Source organism: Ascaphus truei, chromosome 1 (assembly GCF_040206685.1).
Source record: "Ascaphus truei isolate aAscTru1 chromosome 1, aAscTru1.hap1, whole genome shotgun sequence".
NCBI lineage: Eukaryota > Metazoa > Chordata > Amphibia > Anura > Ascaphidae > Ascaphus > Ascaphus truei.
This window is the reverse complement of record NC_134483.1, coordinates 47356572-47379493: the sequence shown is the minus strand read 5'-3', so window position 1 is coordinate 47379493 and position 22922 is coordinate 47356572. Positions and strand designations below refer to the sequence as shown.

Sequence of the window (22922 nt, the reverse complement as noted above, 5' to 3'; positions counted from 1 at the left end):
GGGCTACTGTAAGTAACTGTAAAACCGTACAAGTCAAGAATGTTTCCTTTTCGCTCTCGCAGATGACTTCCATGTTAACAACCATGTGGAAGGTCATCCTGCATCCTTAATTCATCAATAGTATTAATTAGATCATTAGAAACATAATGGATTATTAGCAGCTTGTCTCGCATGAACATTCCACACTGTTCTTTTTACAGTGTTAGAAAGGGCCATATATTGCAAGAGAGAGCTATCGAGTGAATTACAGAGGTTATTGGGTTCCACCACCAGCCATCGTATGCGCCACCGCTGGTCCAAGGACCACAGTTTGAGAGGCACTGGTATGAGTCTTGGATTTAAACTTTTGCTACTTGGGTGGCATAAATTTTTTGTTATGATGCTCTAGAGCAGTTTAGGAGATTATCGAGGGACACTGCTAAAAATTATAATTTTCTAATTGAATTAAAAAATGGAAACCTTTCTAAGTGTATTACAGCAAGTTACGGTCCATTGAGCTTGTCCTACCCTTCCCACTAGTTCATGTTCTACTACAAGAGTTTGTACTATGTATCATTAATTCGATCTTTCATGTTTTTGTAAAGAAACCTGATGCCTTTTTACTCTGACAGTAGTTATAGAGCACATATTGCACTTATGTTGCTAAATGGTTTCAGTGTTCTACATTGTGCTTTTTAAAGAGTTAAGGGACATAAATTGTAAGATATAAGGGAGATAAATGGATAATGAAAGGATGTTATTGAAATTACATGTACAGAATACAAGGAAGGATTATCAAATGTTTTTTTAGTTCTTACAAGCCACAGAGACGGCTGAGAAAAATACAGTTTGCTAGTGAAAAATTATCTTGCTACCATTTTGAGAGGTATGAAAGTACCCTTTTGAGTATGTTTGTAGTGTTTTTATGAAAACAGAAAAGGAATTGTTACGTGTGGATGATTTGAAGAGGCTAGCTTCTTCTAATAATAATAATAATAATAATAATAATTAAAAAAAAAAAAATATATATATATATATATATATATACTTGCAAATGGGACTGAAGGCCTTGTTCTAGATCTACAGTGTGAACCATTTTTTTTCTAAAAATCCACATAGACTTCAATGCCTGATTGGCCGCTTCAGCAGATCTAAAAAGAGCCAAATAGTATAATAATATTCGTGTATTTGATCAAAAAGTATCACAGGGTAAGTATATCACACTCATGGTACAACATGTAAAACCGCATTTGAATAAAATATTCTGTATGATCTCACTCATCCAATGGCGTATTCTTTTCGTCTGTTTGCTCTGAAATGCTGAAGGAAGGTCCGAGTCCTACACTCCTCCGTCTGCTGGTAAGTTCCCATAGTGCTTGGCATTGCACTACGGAAAACCAGAGGTGCAAAAAAGGACTCCAGTCCTACAGGAAATAGCCCTACATGTTTCTTGGATCAAGCACTTCCTCAGGTGCCATATCTAATGTTATTGCTTCTTCATCCTTAAATAGGCAAGCTGCCAGGACATTACTAATCAAAAGAAATGTTTACCTTATTAAAAACAAAACGGGTGCATTTAGATGGATCCAGTCCTAATACTTAACAATCAATACTAAAACAGATGGTACAAAATCTAACAATGTCAGAGTAATGATACATGCAGTACTAATAATTCTAATAATGACAGTGTATCGATCTATTGTGATAGAAGTGCATGGGAGAACAATAGCATGAAAAAATGGCCATACTTTAATAACATAAATCACAAAATGTAATTAAAAAAAATAAGCATGCGCTCAATAGGGGTGTCTAAAAATGCTTATTCGAATGAACAGTCCAAATGGCAGTGAAGCCCTATATATCTATATCTGCCAGGGTCTCCGGTCCCTGTTTATTAAAGAAAAAAAACTATGCACTTAACACACACCTGTTTTAGCAAAATGTGTCCGAACATGTAACTACTCTACAAAGCGTGCATGCATACATTACCATACCATTGCTTTACCCATTCCATTCTCCATTAACCACTGCATTCTATTCTCCATTCAAAATGACATTACATTCACAAATAAATTCCATGCACCTTTACATATTTCTCGGGTGGTGATAGTGTATTGATATGATTGGAATTGTGTAAGGGGTTTAATATTAACTCATTGAAAGTGCCTTGCGGAGGAGAAAGGTGAGTTGGCTACAGTAGCTGTGTGTATTAACCCTGGTTGCATATCTTCGTCACGTGCTCACAAGTGTGCTGTTCGACACAACTGGTATATGGGGACGGGGTTAGGGGAGATATTGTCCATTTTGGGGACCTTTGCGAAGGTGAAAAGTAGGCCAGCTAGAGAGCTGTGCATTAACCCTTGTCCCTTATGCAGGGCACGTGCTTACAGGTGTGCCGTATGTGACAATCCTTTTATATGGATGTAAATATTTGGCATAAGATGGGGATTGCCTATAGGTTGTCGGCAGTCTAACAAGCCCTTGGGGATATGAACACGTATATACCTCATTTGAATGAGCTGATATATAGAAAATTTTTCTCGAATTCAAATATAATATTAATCTTGTATAACTGGTACAAGATCTGTGTCTTCATTTAGACCCTTAGGGTGCATAGTATCCAACGGGGCATCTTTTCTAGCCATTTTTCTGTCCACATGTTCACTTCTAATTTCTCTAGAGGCTAGTTTATTCTTTAAGGAATTTTCTTTCCTATATACCGTTTTAGGTCTAGTAGGTAGGACTGGTTTGAGAAGAGGATTGCACAGTAATATCTGCCAATGTTTTTCAACTATCCCCTTCATCAAACCTGCCGCTCAATTACATTTGGCAATAAATGGTATACTGAAATCTGAATTTATTGGGTTTATTCCCTTTCGTGGTTATATTGATAAGTATTTCTCCTTGAGGTTTCTTTCTTTCTCTATCTTTATCTACATTTTCTCGTTCATATCCTCTCTCCAGAAAACGATCTTTGAAAGATGATGCTTGTCTTTCAGTTTTTCTGATTACTGCAGTTCTTTCTAAGTCTTTGGAACTAGCATTAAGGGATATTTTTCTTCCGTCCTTTATGGTGATTACTATAAGCTAATAACTAGCTATTGCAATCTACATGTTTTAAAATTGTTTTAGTGATTATTATACAGGTCACACTCAATTTTGATCTAAAAATTCTATTTTGGCATCCCATTTATTTGTTAGACTAATATTCAAATTGTTACAATTAAGTATCCATAAATCCATTTAAGCTAATAGGTCTCCCTGCCAAATAATCAATGTATCTTCTATAAAGTGCCTCCATGTTATAACCTGTGTGGCAAATGGGTGGTTGTTCCATACAAATTGTTGCTCCCAGCTACCCATAAATAAATTGGCGTAGCTGAGAGCAAATCTTGTACCCATTGTCGTACCACAGATTTGAAGTAAATCGGTATCTATGAATTTAAAGTAGCTATGAGAGAAACTAAATCCCGTGCTATTCATTATAAACTTGCAATGGGCTTTGGGGAGAGATGGCTCAATCTCCAAAAATGTATTCCACTGCCTCTAATCCCTGATTTGTTTTATAGATGTATAAGGGGACTGCACGTCGCAGTGGCCCAGCAATAAGCATTTTTCCATTCAACTGTATCTAGTAATTGTAATACTGCAGTAGAGTCCCTAATGTGGGATCTCAGATTTACCACATATTTCTGCAAAAAGGTATCAACGTGGTGTTGGCGGTGAGGGAGTTCATGCCAGATATGATCGGGCATCCTGGGGTTTTTTTTTTTCAGTGCTTTTATGAATTTTTGGAAGATGGTAATATATTTTTTATTCTGAGCGTCCGCTAACAAATTTCTTACTTCAGGAATGTTGTGGTTGAATCCCAATCTAAAAGTGGTTGATCCACGAAAACGTGTAGGGCTATTTCCTGTAGGACCGGAGTTCTTTTTTTGCACCATTTTGGCTTTCCGTAGTCCAACGCAAAGCACACTGGGAATTTACCAGCAGAAGGTGTGTTGGCAGCACTGCGTGCTTCCCTCCAGATTGCAGACCAGACGGGCAAAAAAAATGCACCATCGGATGAGTGAGATCATACTGAATATTTTATTCAAATGCTGTTTCATATTATGTACCAAGTGCGTGCGATACTTAACCTGTGATACTTTTTGATCAAATACACAAACCATATTATACTATTTGGCTCTTTCTTGTGCTTGTCTCCTGTTGCAAAGTAATTTTTGAAGGTGGGAGTGGAGAAATCGCACAACAATCGCATGGATTCACGAAATGTCCCAGTAGAGCATGTCCCAACGCGTTTCGTCACCAGGTGGACAACAGCATCACTCCATTACAGGCTAGCCAGCCACTCATTCTTTGACTATTACACCAGCAGGTCTGGTTTCTCATCATTGATTCGATTGATATTTGACTGCTGATTATTTCTTTTTATTTTTTTTGTATCAATCTTTTTTTTTATTGGCAGCAACACATACAGACATGAATACAGTAGTGTCATAGGCACATGACAGCATTTCTTATCTGGCTTCAACAGGGTGTTGGCCAATCTGATTATTTCTTTTTACAATATTATTGTGTTATGGTTTTTAACCTGTGTGTTTTATATAGAAGTGTTTAGTAAATATTACTATTCACATATTCCTGGAACGTGTGCTCCTATTTTTGTTTTTATGTATTTATGCAAAATGTGGTTCATTCTTTAAGGAGCAGTCACTTTTTCCAAGATTCTTTTCACATTTTTAGTTTATACTAGTACATTTCTGAACTATTTATATTTATTGAATTAGTTTGTCACACATTTTCAATATTTATTTATTGTATCACTTTCCTATTTTTATATTGTGACTTAATTTCCACCATCACTTTCACAGCTGAGGTTTAATAATAAAGGTTTTCGTGTGTGTGTGTACACACACACACAGGTAAAATGCTGAATTAGTCATTTAAGTCTTCAAATGTATCTCAAATGATATTGCCGTAAGCTCCTGGCTTTTCTGCACCTAAATGTTTTCTGATCTGGTCCCTTTGGAGAATTAGTTGAAGAGCTGTAGTATACGGTATGTTTGCATGCCATAAAGACTATTCTTATTTCATTAGGTTACCACAATACTTTGTTGTCCCGCTATCTCTATCTGACGATGATATATTTGCATTCCAAGGAAAAGGAATTCCAGTAAGTACTTGTATGATTTTTATAATGGCAAGAAAAGTACAGTATTGCCAGTTGAAAACATTTATACAGACGGCAGCTATTTCTTAGGCCTATGTATACTTGTATAATATCGGACGTGTCCTTTCATGGAGAGAACCTCCTATTAAGATGAAATAAGGGCAGTTTACTGCAACAACGCGGCAAGTGCAAGCATCAGAGTTAGGCTTTACTCATTTACTGTACCAATTGCATCATAATCTTCAAATTGCAAAACAAAACTTAAGACCTTTTAGTACCGGGATTCAGCTGTCATAAAATAAGTTCCTTTTTGTTTGTAATTCGGATACCGCGACTTTCCTAATTTCTTTCCCCCCCCCCCCTTCTGTTTTTAGATTTGGTGTTGGTCTTGTCATAACGGCTCTGCCCTTTTAAAAATGGCTTCCCTTCCTAAAGAAGTGGACGATGCTGTTCTACAGGCACAGAGAACATTTTTAGATCGGTTTGTAATATTTAATCGGATTTGTCTATAGTTTGTTTAAGATTGTGTGTGTGTATGTAGGATTACATCGCATGTTTTGTCTGTGGTCATGATGCACAGTTTAAGTAGTCACAGGCAAGACTCATTTGCTTTGTGCAGGTTGTGCATATGACAAATAAAGATGGTTGCTTGTTTCGTATAAGTGCGATTGGCAACACAAAAACATGCAAAATTAGCTTCTTTTTCAATTAAATTTAGATGTATTTTATAATACTAATTCAGAAGTCAAACGTGGGGATTACTGTGTATATATATATATATATATGTATATATGTGTATATATATATATATATATATATATATATATATATATATATATATATATATATATATATATATATATATATATATATATATATATATATATAGTATATATAATTTTCTTTTAATTTATTTTGTGCTAATCCTGATATTTCCTATACTGATATAGCAACTGAAAGGCATTAGATATCACTATGCCAGCCGAGGTTAAGAAGTAGTACAACAAAAATAATATGATCACCTTGTTCCATTCAGTGTAGAGAAGACCCTTCACATACCTCCATATGAAGAAGTCCGGAGTGAAGATTTGTCGACCAGCCTCCCATCCCTCTCAGAAATTCAGGCAGCCTATAGTCGATTTAAGCAGCTATTTCTAATTGGTAAGAATGAGCACCAAACAAACTTGCCTGTGATGAAATGCTTACTAATTTTACTGAAGACTGTAAGACCCACAGTGAGAGCGCTGAGCATTCTTTAAAGGTGAGGTTTCGCCTAGGTTTTTTGCCCTCAGGTGAGAATTAGTGTGGGGGGAGGGGGGTGGGTCCTCTGGAGTTGAACTGCATTAATTTCAGCTTTGAGGTCCCCCTGCTTCCTGAGAAAAGACCATTACATGAAGTTCTTTTTATGTTATTTTCTTTTCTAACTAAGTGGATTGCACCTGTAAAGGAAGTCACACCCAGCACATGTTTAAACATACTTTATTTATTTTTTCCTTAATTAGCGTTGCACAAAATACTTGCAGGTGTCTATTACTGCCATTTTTACTGCCACATACAAAGCACAGTTAACATAAAGTATAATCCATGTCACTGTTTTTTTGCCACAGAGATCAGGTAGGTTTACATATATTTTACTATTGTCCTAAAGTAGCCGAAAGACCAGCAAAAGTGAAACCAGGGCTGGACACAGTCAGTTGGCTTTTATATTTTTTAATTCTTTAAAAACCTTTTTGCAATGATTCTTTTTGCTAGACCACTTGGGAATATCAGTGTATATATTTCAAGGGAAAGTAGTGGCCCCGGGTTAACGGCATTCAATTTGTAATGGGTAAACACTGATGCCATCCTGCTGCCAGCTACAACGCAGTGACTGTGCATTTCTAACGCGACGCTGTTTCTTTTACAGACAACGCTACTGACTTTTGGGATACCGATGTGAAATGGTTCTCCTTGTTGGACACCTGCAATTGGCTAGAAATAATAAGGTTTGTTAAAGAGCCAAAAAGTTCAAAGTGAGCACGGTTGTGTAGTATTTTATTTTTGGGTCTTTGCAAAGCGCCAACATATTTCACAGCACGTTGGGGGGAGGGAGGGGGAGTACACTGACATCATTTGCATAAACAGAATGACATACAAATAAGGACAAACAAATGCAAACAGATACAGAAGGTGATGAGGGGCTTGCTCATGAGAGTTTACAATCTAGAGGGGATAAGGGGCTATGTTGAAGTGGCTGCTCATTGTGGGATGGAGTATGGTCTAGCCGCACAGCTGGATCTATTAAGGTTAGGGGGTGTTAGTTAGCATGGAGTTTGGTGCAGCTGCACAGCTGGTACCAATAGGGTTGGGGGAGGGGGGGGATGTTGAGTGTACCAGATAAGCTTCCTTTAAAAAGGTGTTTTTTCAGAGTTTTTAAATGTCTGAACGCTGGGTGGTGCATGGTAGGGAATTCCAGAGAGAGGGGGCAGCACGGGAGAAGTCTTGCAGGCAGGCGTGAGTGAGGAGGCCGTAGGAGAGGCAGTACAGACAGGGCATTTAGGGATTTATTTGGGTTAAGGGCTTGTATGTAAGGGCGTGCAGCGTTGTTGAGAGCTTTGTAAGTCAGAACTAGGGTTTAAAATGTCCTCCTAGAAGATATGGGAAGCCAGTGTAGTGATTTGCATAGTGGAGCAGTGAGTGAGGTAGAGGAGTCTGGCAGCAGGGTTTTGGATGGATGTTGGGAGAGGCGGGCGAGGGGAATGTATAAGTGTTATAGGGCCACAAATGGTATGTGTAATATATATATTATTGCATAAGCGATGTTTGAGCTTCTTACACTGGGAACTAATGGGTTGCACAGGAGAGATGGGTCCCAGTATTTACCAGCGCACTGGTATTACGCAATTTTGAAGTTGTCATTGTGATTTGCCAGACTTGAACCCCCCCCAAAAAACTAATCTAGATCTTAAAAATGAATCACAAGTGATTGCTCTTGTACTTTGTTGCAGATTCTCATGTATGTATTTATTTACTGCTGCGGTTTGAGGTTTTCATTCTACAATTGGAGAGCTCCACATAATTCTTTAATTTTTCTTTTTAAAGGCATTTCCTTAAGAAAGCCGTTGAAATCATTGAATATTTGGAGATGCAAAAAATAAATGTTGTTCTTAAAGGTAAGAGACAGTTATATTTGTGCCTTTATTGTTCACAACATCTTTACTGTAATTATTTAGATTCATTAGTCACAACAGGTTACTTTTGATGAGTATTTGTAAACCCTACAATTTAAGCCCAAGATCAAATATGTTTGCCTTCGGGTACTCTGACAACCTCTCGGCTTCATATTGCCACTGTATTTAGTCTTCATAGACTAATGGAGAGTTAAACAGAGAGCGTGCTGTAAATGCCAAAGCACCAGTGGGTTCTGCATTATTCCACAGTATACATCAGGAGTGGCCATTTCCAGTCCTGTATCAGAACAGGTGGCTCAGTCGAAGACTGTACCACTGTGCTGAAGCTGGGATATCCTGAAAACCTGACCTGTTGTTGGCCCCTGAGGACTGGAGTTGGCCACCCATGCTGTACTTTTTGTAGCTAATTAATGTACAGAGTCATTTGCAATTCCAGCATCAGTAGATGTACAATTGTGTACTCGTCCTGATATCTGTATATCTGCTTTTGAATGATATAGCATTTTCAGAATTGAAATATAGTTTGGCATGTTGGAGGTGCACTCCAGGATCCTATATTTAAAGTAAACATTTTTGTTGTTTTTTTAATTAAACCCTTGTATGATCAATGGCCATAACCTTTCCTTTTGTATACTCCAGAGGTATACACTTTGTTTTTTGGAAATAAAAAATGTATCTGCTACTTTTGTCCGATAGAGGGGAGTTATTGCTATTTAAATGTTATGATTGAGCAAAGCATAGTATAAATACATCTGATATTTCCCATTAGCACAGTGTTATTGAGAGGTTGCTTTGCAGTGAATTAAAGGAATAAATGTCTCACAATGTTTGATTTATGACCTTGCTCACTTACAGGATGTCGGTGTTCAGGGTTTAGCTTAAAGATACAGTTGCGTTTTTTTTCACCCCCCCTTGCTGGAAGTCTAACCAGGTTTGGGCAACTCCAGTCCTCAAGACCCGCAACAGGTCAGGTTTTCAGGATATCCCAGCTTCAGCACAGGTTGCTCAATCACAGGGCTCAGTCTTTGACAGTGCTGAAGCTGGGACTGATTCAGCCACCTGGCTGTTGGGTGGTGGGGGGGAGAGAAAGAGAGAGGGGGTTGGTGTGTGTCCTGATAACTGGAGTTGAGCACCTCTGGTCTAGAGCGTCCTAAAGTAATCTCTGTAAATACAGCAAAAGGAACCGTTTGACCGCATTAGGGATCCACAACACTTAGATAGAGGATAACACTCAGAGCTACATTTATTTTCACCTTTTGGTCCACAGAATACACAACGTTTCAGGGTGACTCTCCACCCTTCATCAGGTGTATACAGATAGTCACCAAGAGACCTTATAAACATAAGCCACACCCACAGTTACGTGCCTCATTTGGCTACATCTCATTTACATACAACATTGGAACAATTCTTATTATCACCGGTTACTAGTTGCAACCTGTACTATATGCAGCTGCTGTTTCTTCATATAATTGTAAGTGCAATGTTAATGTTTATAGAAATTTACATACAATTAGAAAAAAGACACATAATTAACAACAATGTGACTTATTGTAAAAAAAAAAAAAATACCTTTCATACAAGTTTTCAAATTTTGTTAGAAACAACTACAAAAAATATAGGATATAGAAAAAATAGTTTCTAATCAATTAATGTAATACAATTTTATTTCAAAAGAAAAATATTTGAATTCTTTCAATTATCTGAATATAATTATATCCTTGGATACATCAGTGAGCATTCTATTTACTATAAAAAATGTCCAATAGTATTATCCATTATATTATCAAATGTATATAACAGTGTAGAAATTGAAAATGTATCGAAGTACATTTATGTTATATCTACAATACAAGGAATAAATCCTAAATTCACTTAACCTAAGAAGCATTTGAAATTTGAATCTTCTTTTGTGCTACCTGTATCTAATGTATCAATCCAAAACATTTCTCTTTGTAGGAGGTATTGTTTAATTTCCTCCTCTGATACGTGTCAATTTGCTCCATCACCTGTCATTTTAATTGTGATGCGTTTATGTAAATAAAAATGTCTTCACACTGGTATCTCCTTTTTTTTTTTTAATTTCTAATGCTGCATTTGTATTAAATTAATTTGTTTTATTGCTTCCAGTTTGTCCTACATACACCTTCCCACATTGACATTTTAACAAGTATATCACTAATTTAGTGTCGCATGTAGAAAATAATTTCATTGGTATTTTAACTCCTGCTGACCAAAACGTGAAAATAAATGTAGCTCTGAGTTTTATCCTCTATCAGTATTGTGTATCCCTAGTGCGGCAGTCAAACTATTTTCTTTTTAAGTGAATTAAAGGCCAGTGCGTTGTTGCATAGTAGATATTGTATGTGTTTAGTAAAAAACAAAAAAACAATTAAATGGTGGGTTCACTTTCTAACAAGGAAGTGTTGCATGGCATACATTGTAATTCCAGTGGATGTTGTATGTGAGCTTTGGGGCCATATGTACTTGGCAGTCTTCTGCTGCTGCTGAAAGACACAATGCATTTATTAAAGTCAGTGAGTTTGTAAGAAGTCTTCCAGCGCTGGGAGGTGTCTAATGGCAGTAAACACTGTATGGGCCTTAATTTCCACATTGTAAATCTTCAGTACTACAAATCGTTAATATGTCTAGCAAAGCTCTTTTAAAGAACACACTAACCTTATATTTTGTTTGTTCACGTCCCCTTTAGCTAATAACCTTTTTTGTTTTCTCACAGAAGACAATGCTTCAGACCTCTGTTGTGTGATCTCCAGTCTTGTTCAGATTATGATGGATCCACATTGCCGCACCAAACATGGCTTCCAGAGCCTTATTCAGAAGGAGTGGGTAATAGGAGGACACTGTTTTCTAGACAGGTGCAACCATCTGCGGAAAAATGAGTGTGAGGTACATTGTGTGACACTGCTGCTTGCACCCTCTTGGTCTTGACAAACATTATCCATCATTATCCTTCATTCCAGTACATGACATTTAAGATCTCATCCCCTCCCAACTGGGGACAGCACGTCTGCATTTTTGTTGTTAGAATCATTAGGTGTTGAGTACAACATACCAAAGTAATGAAAAGCGCCCTCGTTGAGGTAATGGTTTGATTTATTTGAAGATTAATGTAGATGTCACCTTATCTAAATAAGGTTTTAGAAAAGGGCTGCAATGTAACCCATTATTACCGGCCCTTAAGTTTCCATGGTAGAAGAACATGGTAATAGGCTGTTTTCAATTGACTGGCAAGTACAGGGATCTTCCTGCAGAAAGTCTTGGAAGGGGCATGCCAATATACCCAGCAATTGCAAAAATTCAAACTGCGGCAATATAAGCTGTGATGATTTATTCAAATAATAAAGCATCACACTATTTGCTGTGCACATATCACACCAGCCTTTTTTACAGCATGCTTTTGACCCAATAAACTGAAAGCTATGGTAATTACATTTTCTCTAACATACCATACTAACACTTCAATAACAGTCTCAGCCAATCGGTCGATGTTTCTTGCGCATGGCAAGCAATTCCCATGCAATGTTAGCCATGGGTCCAGGAATGTTGGCAGAGAAACATCAATGTTCCTCTTGACAGTGAGACTGTTAAAACATATGCAGAACGGTATACAGTATGAACTAACCAATTTAGATCTGCTGTAAGTGTTTACAAAGTTGTGCATTGCAGACACTTGTATAGCTGGACATAGCATGACTTCTCTTTTGTCTTTTCAGAGAAGCCGCTAAATAACAATAGATGTTAGTTAGAAAACTGCCATGTTAATAGACCCTTTACGGCAGAGTAACCCTTTCTTAGAATAACATATGCTGTACTTCAGAAGGCCCCTTGGCATGCGAGCCCTCCCGACATAACGTGCATTTTATAAGGGTTGATAAAGCCAAGAAAACATGAAGTATTGTGCTGCACAATGCGGACCTGGCTATATTTATTTATAAAATATTTTACCAGGAAGTAATACATTGAGAGTTACCTCTCATTTTCAAGTATGTCCTGGGCACAGAGTAAAACAAATAATACATGGTTACAAATACAGTTACATAAATGAACAGGGTATACATTATATACAAGACATTGCGTGCACAGTTAAAGAAAATATATGTTATGTGCGTATGAAACAGTTACAGACCAGATTAAAATGTGAGACAGCCTTAGATTTGAAAGAACTTAAACTGGTGGTGGATGTGAGAGTCTCTGGTAGGTTGTTCCAGTTTTGGGGTGCACGGTAGGAGAAGGAGGAACGTCCGGATACATTATCCTAAATCATTATGCAAAAGGAAGTGTAGTTTTTCAAAGAGGGGATTTTTTTTTACAGACTGAAAGATCAACAGGCCCTGCATCAAGTTTCAGTGTAAATAGAAGATTTTTAATCTTCCATATTTTTTAAGGATTTTTTTTTTTACATAGATTTTTTCGAAAGTAGTGACCACTCTAAACAGAGAGGAATGCTTTAGCACACCCTCACTGCTGTACTCGAGCATGGAGGGACGCAGAGAGAGAGAATTATTCTGAACAGTCCCATTTTTTTTTCTCGTCTATACACTGTTCTCTTCCAATTAATGTTGTTTTTGAATGTATTGATTCAGATTCGTCACAATTTTTGTGCTAATAACATGTATGCTGAGATCACACACACACACACACACACACACACACACACACACACACACACACACACACACACACACACATCGCCATATGGCTGCATCTTAAATACAGATTAGTATGTACTTACCTGGAGGGGATAACATTAAAGATTGCAAACTCATGTAAAAAAATAAAATTAAAAAAAAGATATCCTAAAATACTTATACATAGATGCAAATATGCAGATATTCATTTTGATTGTACAAGGTGGATAGCCCTGATTAGTCATTAATGTCCATGATTTTCTCAGTTGTTTTAATGCTACAGAATAAAATGTGACCAGGATGGAAAAATAAATCGGGTTATCTTGATTAAACTACAATAAATTGGAAATGTTGAGTAATCTGATGACCATCCCTGTCAGGATTTGACTTTCTCCACCATTTTTTTTACTAACATGGAAACAATATTGATATAAAATCCTATTTTAAGTACCGTTATTTCCATCATATAATCCGCAGGACTATGGAACAAGCAAAAAAGATGAAGAAAAAAATAATTGTCGTATAATCGTGGCTGAAATTGGGGGGGGGGGGGGGGAATATAGGGAAAAAATATATAAAATGACATATATTTTAAAAATCATGTGTAAAAAAACGTAATGAACTTGACATTCGGATGTGTTCTCTCAGAAGTAGTAGGAAGATGTCAAATGGCATGAACTGAAAATAATAATTAACATGTAGGTTTTCCTTAATACTCCTTTTTTATTTTGATAAGATATGCACTTAATTTCTTTACATGTAAGTGCTTTAACCATGAAAAGCCATAAAATGCAGCTGTCCACTCACCCTTATGAGAGGAGGTAAAAAACTTTGTTGGGAATTTTAATTTTGCAGATAACCAACAGCTCCCTATTTTCTCACTTTTAACAACACACAACCCATGGATTATATGTTGAAAATTACAGTAACTTCCATAGGCAATTCCCCTACTCTCCTTGCTCTTTCAAATAAAAATAATTGAACCTTTGGGTCCTCCGGAGCACAAAAATAGTGCTCAGCACCTCCAGGGACCCCTCTGGTCTGGATAGCAGTTTTTAGTTGCCAGTGTGTTGGCTCTGACCCGGGAACTATAAAGGGCCACCGGGTCCTGCACACGAGTAGGAAGCAGTGCGGCTTCCCATTGGGTGACTGCAGATGAAATATGTCCCTCGACTGAACACCGGCCCACTAAACTGGCTGGTAAGTATCTTGGTATACTTAGGAAGATTCGGCTCTTGAGGAAAACCCTGGTTCGAGTTCCTATATTACAAATAATAATAGGTAAAGTGGGTGTGATTGCTGATATAAGTTTAATTTGAGGTGTTCACTCAGGATTACATTCCTTGTTTGTGTTTTTTATTTTATGTCTACTTCCGGTTTGCATATGGAAATTAAATTGTTGATTTTGAGCACAGCCACGTTGGGAAGAGTTTGGGGCACTGGAATTTTTCTCTTATTCATGCGATACAATGTAAACCTACTATTTTTTCTTTTCCCCCTGCATTTTAGGCACCTGTTTTTCTACTCTTTTTAGACTGTGTGTGGCAGCTTGTACAGCAGTATCCTGTTGCTTTTGAGTTCACTGAGACATATCTCACAGTCTTGTCAGATAGCATCTACATACCCATCTTTAGTACATTCTTCTTCAATTCACCATCCCAAAAAGATGCACACAGCTGGGTAAGATTCCTCTTAGTGCTACTGTAAGTTATTGAATATGTTGGTAAAACCTTAAGAGCTTCATAAATGTCGTATGTACACATTTTGCTTATCTACTAAACATCAGGATTTGGAAGGTGCCTATTTGTAATTTAGAAGTATCGTAGTCATGCCTGCTCTTAACTACTTGATCTATGTTCGAGACTAGGGATGTTAAGATAGTATTTAATATTTTCATGGAGTAAAGACGACATGTCAACCATTCGGATGCATTTCAAGTTCATGCGTTTAGGGGGCTGTCCCTAATAATCATGTGCACCTCTGTAAAATATACTGTACTGGGAGGCTATGCTGCTCAACCTAAAGATAGCATCTTTAATCAGTTGGTACCATTATAGTAAGTGCAAAAATCTGCCTACATACCATTTTCCAATCCTGAGATACTAAGCCTCAGGAATGTGTTGTCTTGAGCATTAAAATAACGCTAGGGACTGTAAAAGCCAAAAAATATATATAAATGAATCTCAGACTTTATCTTCAGGGTTTAAAAGTGAAACATTCTTGTAGAATAAATCTGTATCATAATATAAACATTTGTCTAAATGTTCTGGTGTTAAAGTTATATTCATGCAAAAGTGGGACAGTCAGTGAATTAACTAGGATTAAAAAAAAGTGTGTTTCTTTTTACATTTCCTTGAATTTTCTCTTCGCACTTTATAATCCAAAAAAGAGCACATAATAAAAAAAAGTTTGTGAAAATACAGTGGAGCAGACGTGACACAAGTATTGTGACTTTCTTCTGTCCAGGTTTTGTTCCTACTGTAGATCATGCGGCAGATTTTGATCCTGTGAGAATGAGGAAAGGAAACCATTATTTCAGCACAGATATTCAAATCTTTCCTAAGTGGTGGAGGGATCTGATAACTAATATTTCATGTCACTATATTCACAATTCTTTATTACTGGATTGTTATATTCTGACGCAGTGGCGTGAGCTGTAATGGTTTACATTTTCCATAATCCGACACTCGGCCATATAAGGCCATATAAACACCAAGCATTATACGCCATTAGATACTTTACAGCACGGCTTCAAGTAAATGGGCACTTAAACTATATTGTAATATGGATATTATTGCTTTTTGAATGTGGCCTTTATAGCCCGTGCTATGTATGGGGGCCATAAGGTGTCTTGTGGAGTATATATGCTCCTTTCTCTTGCAATATGCCACAAAATATATGTGTTGTGTAAGATGTTCACCTTTATGGTAGAATTTTATCCTGGATTATGGCCATTTTATTTTTGTAGTGTCTTTTTTTTGTAAAGCATGGATGCTCTGTTTTATTTTATTTAGCTATTATGCTCTGTTTAATGGATTGTGTTTATAAGTAATTTGCTGAATCTAGTCTGGAAAATACCATTTATAAAGACGTCGGAGATAAAGGAGTCCATTTTCCATAGCTACGTTACAGCAGACAAGAAGTCCATTATGTAGCTAATAAGGACAATTTTATGATTCATGCAAAGTTTTTATAAGCAAAGATCTGTTTCCTTTAACTCCGAATCATCGAGGTTCCCCCTGTTTTGGCAGGCAGAAGACGGGCTGGGTAAACAAAGTGAGCCTTTGAGTTTTTACGCTGTCTGGGATTGGTCCGTGCAGTTTGAATCAAAAGCGCTGTCGTTGTTCAACAACCCTCTGTATGTGGAAAAGCCCAAACAGGACACAAGTCTGCGGAAAGCTATACGACCAAAGGCAAGTCTTATTTTTTTTCCATTAATTACAAGTGTGAGTCCCTCCCATATCTGTTTATGGAAGCAGCCATTTTAAATTCCCAGTGTGTAAATGTAAATATATATAAATATATATAAATATATATATATATATATATATATATATATATATATATATATATATATATATATATATATATATATATACACACACACACACACACACACACACACACACACATACATACATACATACATACATACATACATACATACATACATCTCGGCAGTGCAACCTCTGAGTTTAAAATGATTTGCATCACTACAGTTGTCTGACAGATGGATCCCACAATGTGATAGCTGTACACAACAAGCACACGTACAATGCATTCACCAATGCATTAGTTTATTGTAGATCGATCAATGTTGACTGGATTACAATAAACATGAAGCATTGGGAGTACATGGTACTTAGACTTGTTTTGGATTATACAGCTACAGCTTTCCACCTGGTCAACTGTCTTACTATTCGGAGTGGTCAGCTATTGTGACATGTATGTATAAGGATGGCACGCTAACATTATCCTTTTGCCTCGGTTCACAGAGGAATAATTCTATATAACAGCGAACAGAAGACAACCACTCTCGCGGGCCTTTCTGGAAGTAAAGTGATGGTGGTGATCTAATCAATGTTTCGGTCCTCTCCAGGACCTTTCTTGAGGACCGAAACGTTGATTGAAAGAGAGGGAAAAAAACCATCAAAACCATATTATATTTCCTTCCCCAACAGTAAGGATTATTACATTAAGTGAATACTTAAACCACCATAAATTTTGGGTGAGGGTTAAACAACCAATACATTCTACTTTTCCAGTTGAATTGGACAGAAAACAGATGAAACCTACCTTCAAATTGAAGCTGCTCTTTTCTCACTTGCAAACCTCCCCCCCCCCCTCCCCTTCAGTTGGGATGGATGGGTTGTGCAAAAGTCTTCCGGTGTAATGCTGCACTGCTTCTAGGAATAAAAGAGCTTCTATACTACACTTGGGGGGAAAAAGCATAAGATCAGTAGGAGAACATGCAAAGCGTTTTCTGTTCAAACAAACCCTTTCTCCGGACCTTAACGTCATTTGTTATGACTCATAAGGAATATTAAAATTGGCTTTGAGAAATGTAAAAGTAATTCACCCCTTGAGTGACGGGTAACTGAAATGATTTTTAATGTGTTCTTTTTTTTTTTTTTTAATGTTTGTGGTGCATGGGAGTTTAGTAAAGCTGACAAATCTTCTGTTTTGCAAAGATTGGTATACTGCAGCAGCATAAAATACTTGTTCTAATAACTAAACAATTTTCTTTAAAAATACTACAGATTAGTTTTTTTTTTTTTTTTTTGAGCCAATTAGATTTGCAAGTTCTTCTGAGCAGGAGCTTCTGTGTGTTTGTGCAGTGGTTAACATTTCTCGTACAATGCATTGTCAGGAGTAGACCTAATTAATATAATAAGTAAATAAATTAAGAAAACTGATGAAAACCGGCACTCAAGTGGGATTTTGCAAACAAAATAGTAGCTTTATTTCAAGAGCATTGATGTTTTGGTCTCTGCGTCTTGATAAAGTCTACGCAGAGACCGAAATGTTGTCCCTCATTAAATATAATATAATAATAAAACCATTATTTTGTTTGCAAAAGCCCACTGGAGCGGCGGTTCTCTTCAGCTCCACGCAAGTGGGCTTGTCCATGCACCGGTGGCAGTTTATCCACTTTTTGTGAGTGCACCTACTTCCTCTGCTAAGTAAATAGAAATTATGCATAAAATAGTCATGTGTTACAGCTGAAATGTTACTTTATTGTCATTTTCAGCATCAGAGACAGCTTTCCCTGCCACTCGCCCAATCAAAAACTTCAAATAAAAGAGGATTCTTCAAAGACGAGACAGGACCGTTTATAAAAAATCTGCTCGGCAAAAGAATAAGCAAGTTAATCAGTGCCTCGGACGAAGTGCCAAACAACTTCCGGGAGTTCTATGAAAGCTGGCACAGGAAACCAGTAGACCTCCATGGTTTGATTCTGCCTCACATTGAGGGGCCCGAAATTCGAATCTGGGCTCAGCGCCACCTGCGTTGGATTCCAGAAGCGCAGGTTCTCGGAGGAGGAAATGTTGCCACCATGCAAAGGGTTTTGGAAATAATGGATGAATTGCAGAGCTTGAAAAATAAAATCGAGCAAAATCCCACATTACATCGTCTTTCCACCAAGGAAAGCGAAGTCGATGCCAGGCGCAAAAAGTCAGTTCGGCGGTCATCACTATATCCATTTGCAATGCTACATGGGATCTCTTTTAGGCCAGTCATAGCCACCAGCACATGGCGAAGTTGGGAAGCAGAGGATGACCTTGTGAATAGGGAAGATGAGGACATAGACTTGGGCAATCTGTGATGTATATAAAATGTGTATTTTTTAATTTTATTTCCATGTTCTGTAAAATTGCTGATTTTGCAGGTAGCTGCATCCACTGTGGTGGCTAAATTATGATTATTATTTTTCTTCTTTGAATTTTTGGTTTCATTATGAAACAACCATATTCCAGAGGGCTTTATTAATGGTGTTTGTCAATCTATTAAAAATAAATAAATAAAAAGATAACCAACATTCAGTTTACAATGCAAGGACACTGGGTATATTTTTTCAGTCCTGAAGACTTCAGTGGATATAGTGTAATCTACAAGTCTGTCTTGTAGACTTGTAGAAAGGGATAAAGACATTGGCACAGGATTTATCTTTCAATCCCATTCCTGAGTAATAGCACTGAGGCAGATCTGTGTATAGCCAACGTTGTGTTAGTGACTGGTCCATTAAATGAGCGATGCAGAGAGATGAGCATTAACACCCCTTTGTGAATCAATTCTCAGGTATTGGTCAGATCTACTGGCTGTGTCTGGGGTTTTTTTTTTTTTAAAGATTCTTTCTGACTTAGGCTGCATCTAGAGAGGGGGGGAGCAGTGCGGAACAGCGCTGACACTGTGTGATTTCATGCACATGCAGGCGAGCCAGCGGGCGCGATTGGGAGGCGGGGGGGAGGCGGGGCAGTAACGTCGCTGGGCCAATCGCCCGCGACGCACTGACGTCAATGTCACGGCGCCGTGACGTTGACGCTGCTTCGCGCTGATTGGATGTTTTTAGCCGACAGCGCGCTGAAAAACAGCTTGGCGCTCGGCTGAAAAATCCAACTCCTCAGCACGCCTGCGGACGCTCGCGTGAGCCCCCTCTAAAGACATCCTCATTGAGGATGCCGGGGCTCAGTGCGGAGCGTCGCACGGCTCAGCGCGGCTTGTCCTTCTATGGACGTGGCCTTATGCAGAGGCTTCTCTAGTACAGAGCAGTGCAGGCGGAGTTAAACTTTCTTGTATCCTTCTAGTTTGTATGAAGAGGAATCACAATTTTCATATGATCATAGTTTGAAAATTTAGATTTTTTGGGGGGGGGTTCCCCCCATAGCTATTAAATGAATCCCCTGCTAGTTCAAATCATGTACGTTCCCAGGGAACAGACAATCCATGGGCCCTTCTCTGCATAAGGAGCCTACAGTACATTTCTTTGTATTTAAATGAGCTCACTGCCACTCAGATTAGAAGACAAAATAACGATGCAGTTACATATTTTGCACTTTGTTAAAGGTTTCATATTGTCTGCAATACGTGGAGTATACAATTCCAGTGCTCTGTTAATTCTGGAGAAAACTGAATGATTTGCTTCTTGTAATCCCTTTGTCTTTGATATATATTTTTTTTTTATCTACGTGAAATTTGCAGAATTCTTGTTGCTTGGCATCTAAAGCCAAACCATGCTCTCAGATGTGCAGATGGGCCCATCAGGCTCGCACACAGCATCTCATATCATTTTCATGTCGGAGTTATTTGCTAGGCGTAAAACCATTCCTGTATCAACGTATGATGACCGTTGTTGTTAATTTACTAGAATGAAAACAGATTTAGCAATATGCCAAAACCTGGGTTTGCGTAATTAATTTGTTATTTTTTTTATTAATGTGGTTTATAGTACCAAATGAAGATGCCATGGCAGGAATTTATTTATTGTCCATATAACTAGGTTAACTTACATGAACAGAATCAGTCATTTACCGTCCAGTCCTGAAAGTCTATTCTACTGGAGCTTTCCGAATAATATAAAATGGTGGGAAATGGTCATACTTTAAAACTATAAGTTGTTTTACATTTTTGCCATTTGTGGTGACTTCTTTTTATCGTTGCAGTTTGTCTACATTTTTTGTAATCTCGCTTACTCATACCGTTCTGGGCAGGCACCCACAAAAGTGCCACACGTCTGCAACGGTGTGTTATAAAGGAATTCTGACGCAGCTGAAGACGCCAATAACCATTCCTACTTCGTTGCTTTAAACTGTGGCTTGGTCTTGTTTTACAGTTTTAAATGTTTTTCGTGATGCAGGTGTAATTTTGTTAGCTCTAACAAATGCATCACATCTATCAGCACAAACTGAAACGCGTGGCTCGATGATGTACGTTTCTGTAAAAAGAGTTACAAACGCAGCGCTTGTTCTTTCATATGCGGCTGTCAAACATTCGGTAGATGCCACATCTGCTCCGTATGGCAGTCAAGCACATTTGGTCGCAGCCGTTTCGCCGCGACCAAATGGCCGCCAGTGCTTTGTCGCAACTCTCCCCTGCCAGAAGCTACCGCCGGCTGCTACGATAAATAAAAACCCCTTACCCGAAAACCCCCTACCCTAACACCTAAAGTTAACCGCCTACCCGCTAAAACCCTTAAATTAACCCCCTACCTATACCAATAATAAAACTTCCCTTCGAAGCAGCTGAAGTTCCAGTGGCGAATCGGCTGTGGCAGAGGCTAAGTCTGCGGCGAAGCAGCGGCGGCCATTTGGTTGAGGTGAAACTGGCGCGTCCAAATGTTCCCTTCTGTCGTATGGTTTCTTTGGGATGCTACAGAAGTAGCACGCTTTACATCGCCACTTCCTGCCGCCTATGAAAAACAAATGACGTTCAGTTTATCAATGTTTTTAATTAATATATAAATATATATAATATATAAATATATATATATAAATATATATATATATATATATATATGAAATCTGTTAGAATTACACTTATGGAGTAACACCACGTGGTGAATATAATCCTAAATGTATACTTCATCCCCTAGCACACAAAAAAATAGTTGTGATCGCGCGCTCACAAGCCAGCACTAGCCTGCATACTCCCTGCGAGCACGCGGCGTGAACCAAAGGCAGGCCATAGAGCACGTGACCGCAAACGCAATAAAGCGCGACCACGTGCGATTCCCGGGCAGACAAAATAATTTGATTTTGTTGCACGACAGCCGAGTCACGTGTGCGGCTCAGCCAATGAGGGCGAGCCACTCGCATGACATCACAGGCACGCCTCTTCGACGTATCTCCCTATCCTGTAAGCCACAGATCACCTCTGGGGCTGTCTCACACAACGCCACACGCTCCTACTATATCCGTGGACTTACAAAATGCCTATGAAGTAATGGGCTTATGGCAAATATATAACTGAAACTGGCAGCTATGGTTAAATCCCAATAACATTGTGTATTAATCTACTGAAAAGCACGTATACAGAATGTTTATTTGCAGTTAGAAAGTTTTTCACATTTTCCACAAAACCGTGCACCATAAAAAGCGGCCCGTGATTTGAGCCGCTAATCCTAGAGGTTTAAGGTTTCAAGGGTAAACTCTCTGTTCTCTCTTCACGTGGAAGAGATACATATATACAATGAATAAGATTATTATTTTATTTATTTTTAAAACCTTTCTCCATGTTGAATAGTCGACACACACGGCAACCCAGCGTTGGGTACAGCTGTCCCAGCATAAAGCATCAGTCTTAAAATATCCTTGGTGGGCAGGGACTATGTATAAAGGTACTGAAAAGAAAGCAACGAGACGTACAGCACCGACATATAGATTTGTCTGCTCCAAATATAAGAAACTAGTTAAACAAGTGTCTGACATTTGACACAGATCTTTAGTCAGAGAATATTATCCCGAGTCAGGCAGAGGATTTTGACAGATACAAAATAGGTGGGTGGGAGCAACGCACACAGGGTTTTATTCACGTTATATGTGGCATGTGCGTCTGGTGATTCCTCCTCTAACCACTATACCAAAACACAAGGTGACACGCAGGGCAAAAGTGGTGAGAGAATTACTTTGATACATTGACATTTGGAGACGCATTTTTGCAATGCCCTTCAAATAATCATTTTTACAGCAACGAGTAATTGCATCCCTTTATACATGGTCCCCGGTGTATTTACATAAATATGATGGTGTGACAAGCATAAAAGCTTAGATACTGTTTTTGTCACTCATTTTATGATGATGCTGTTCAGCCATGTAAGATTGAAATACTGTATACTGTACTAAAACATTGTAAAAGTAACATTTTAAATTGCTTTGTGCCATATCTGATTTACATACTCACCCTGCACTTCTAAAGACTGTCCCCTCTGCGGATCGCCTTATGATAAATTAATCT

The 22922-nt window shown here is 38.1% G+C and overlaps 1 protein-coding gene across 1 annotated transcript in view; it reads left to right on the top strand.

The window, feature by feature from the left end:
* Nucleotides 1–21852, top strand: part of LOC142497610 (myotubularin-related protein 12-like) — a 58964-nt gene extending 37112 nt beyond the window's left edge. Inside the window, exons 8-16 of the mRNA XM_075606081.1 lie at nt 5080–5155; nt 5527–5633; nt 6189–6313; nt 7059–7137; nt 8234–8304; nt 11060–11229; nt 14481–14651; nt 16223–16384; nt 18223–21852. Coding sequence (XP_075462196.1) covers nt 5080–5155; nt 5527–5633; nt 6189–6313; nt 7059–7137; nt 8234–8304; nt 11060–11229; nt 14481–14651; nt 16223–16384; nt 18223–18798 — 1537 coding nt within the window. The 3' untranslated portion in view covers nt 18799–21852. The remainder of the gene's footprint in view (nt 1–5079; nt 5156–5526; nt 5634–6188; nt 6314–7058; nt 7138–8233; nt 8305–11059; nt 11230–14480; nt 14652–16222; nt 16385–18222) is intronic.
* Nucleotides 21853–22922: the final 1070 nt, after the last annotated feature.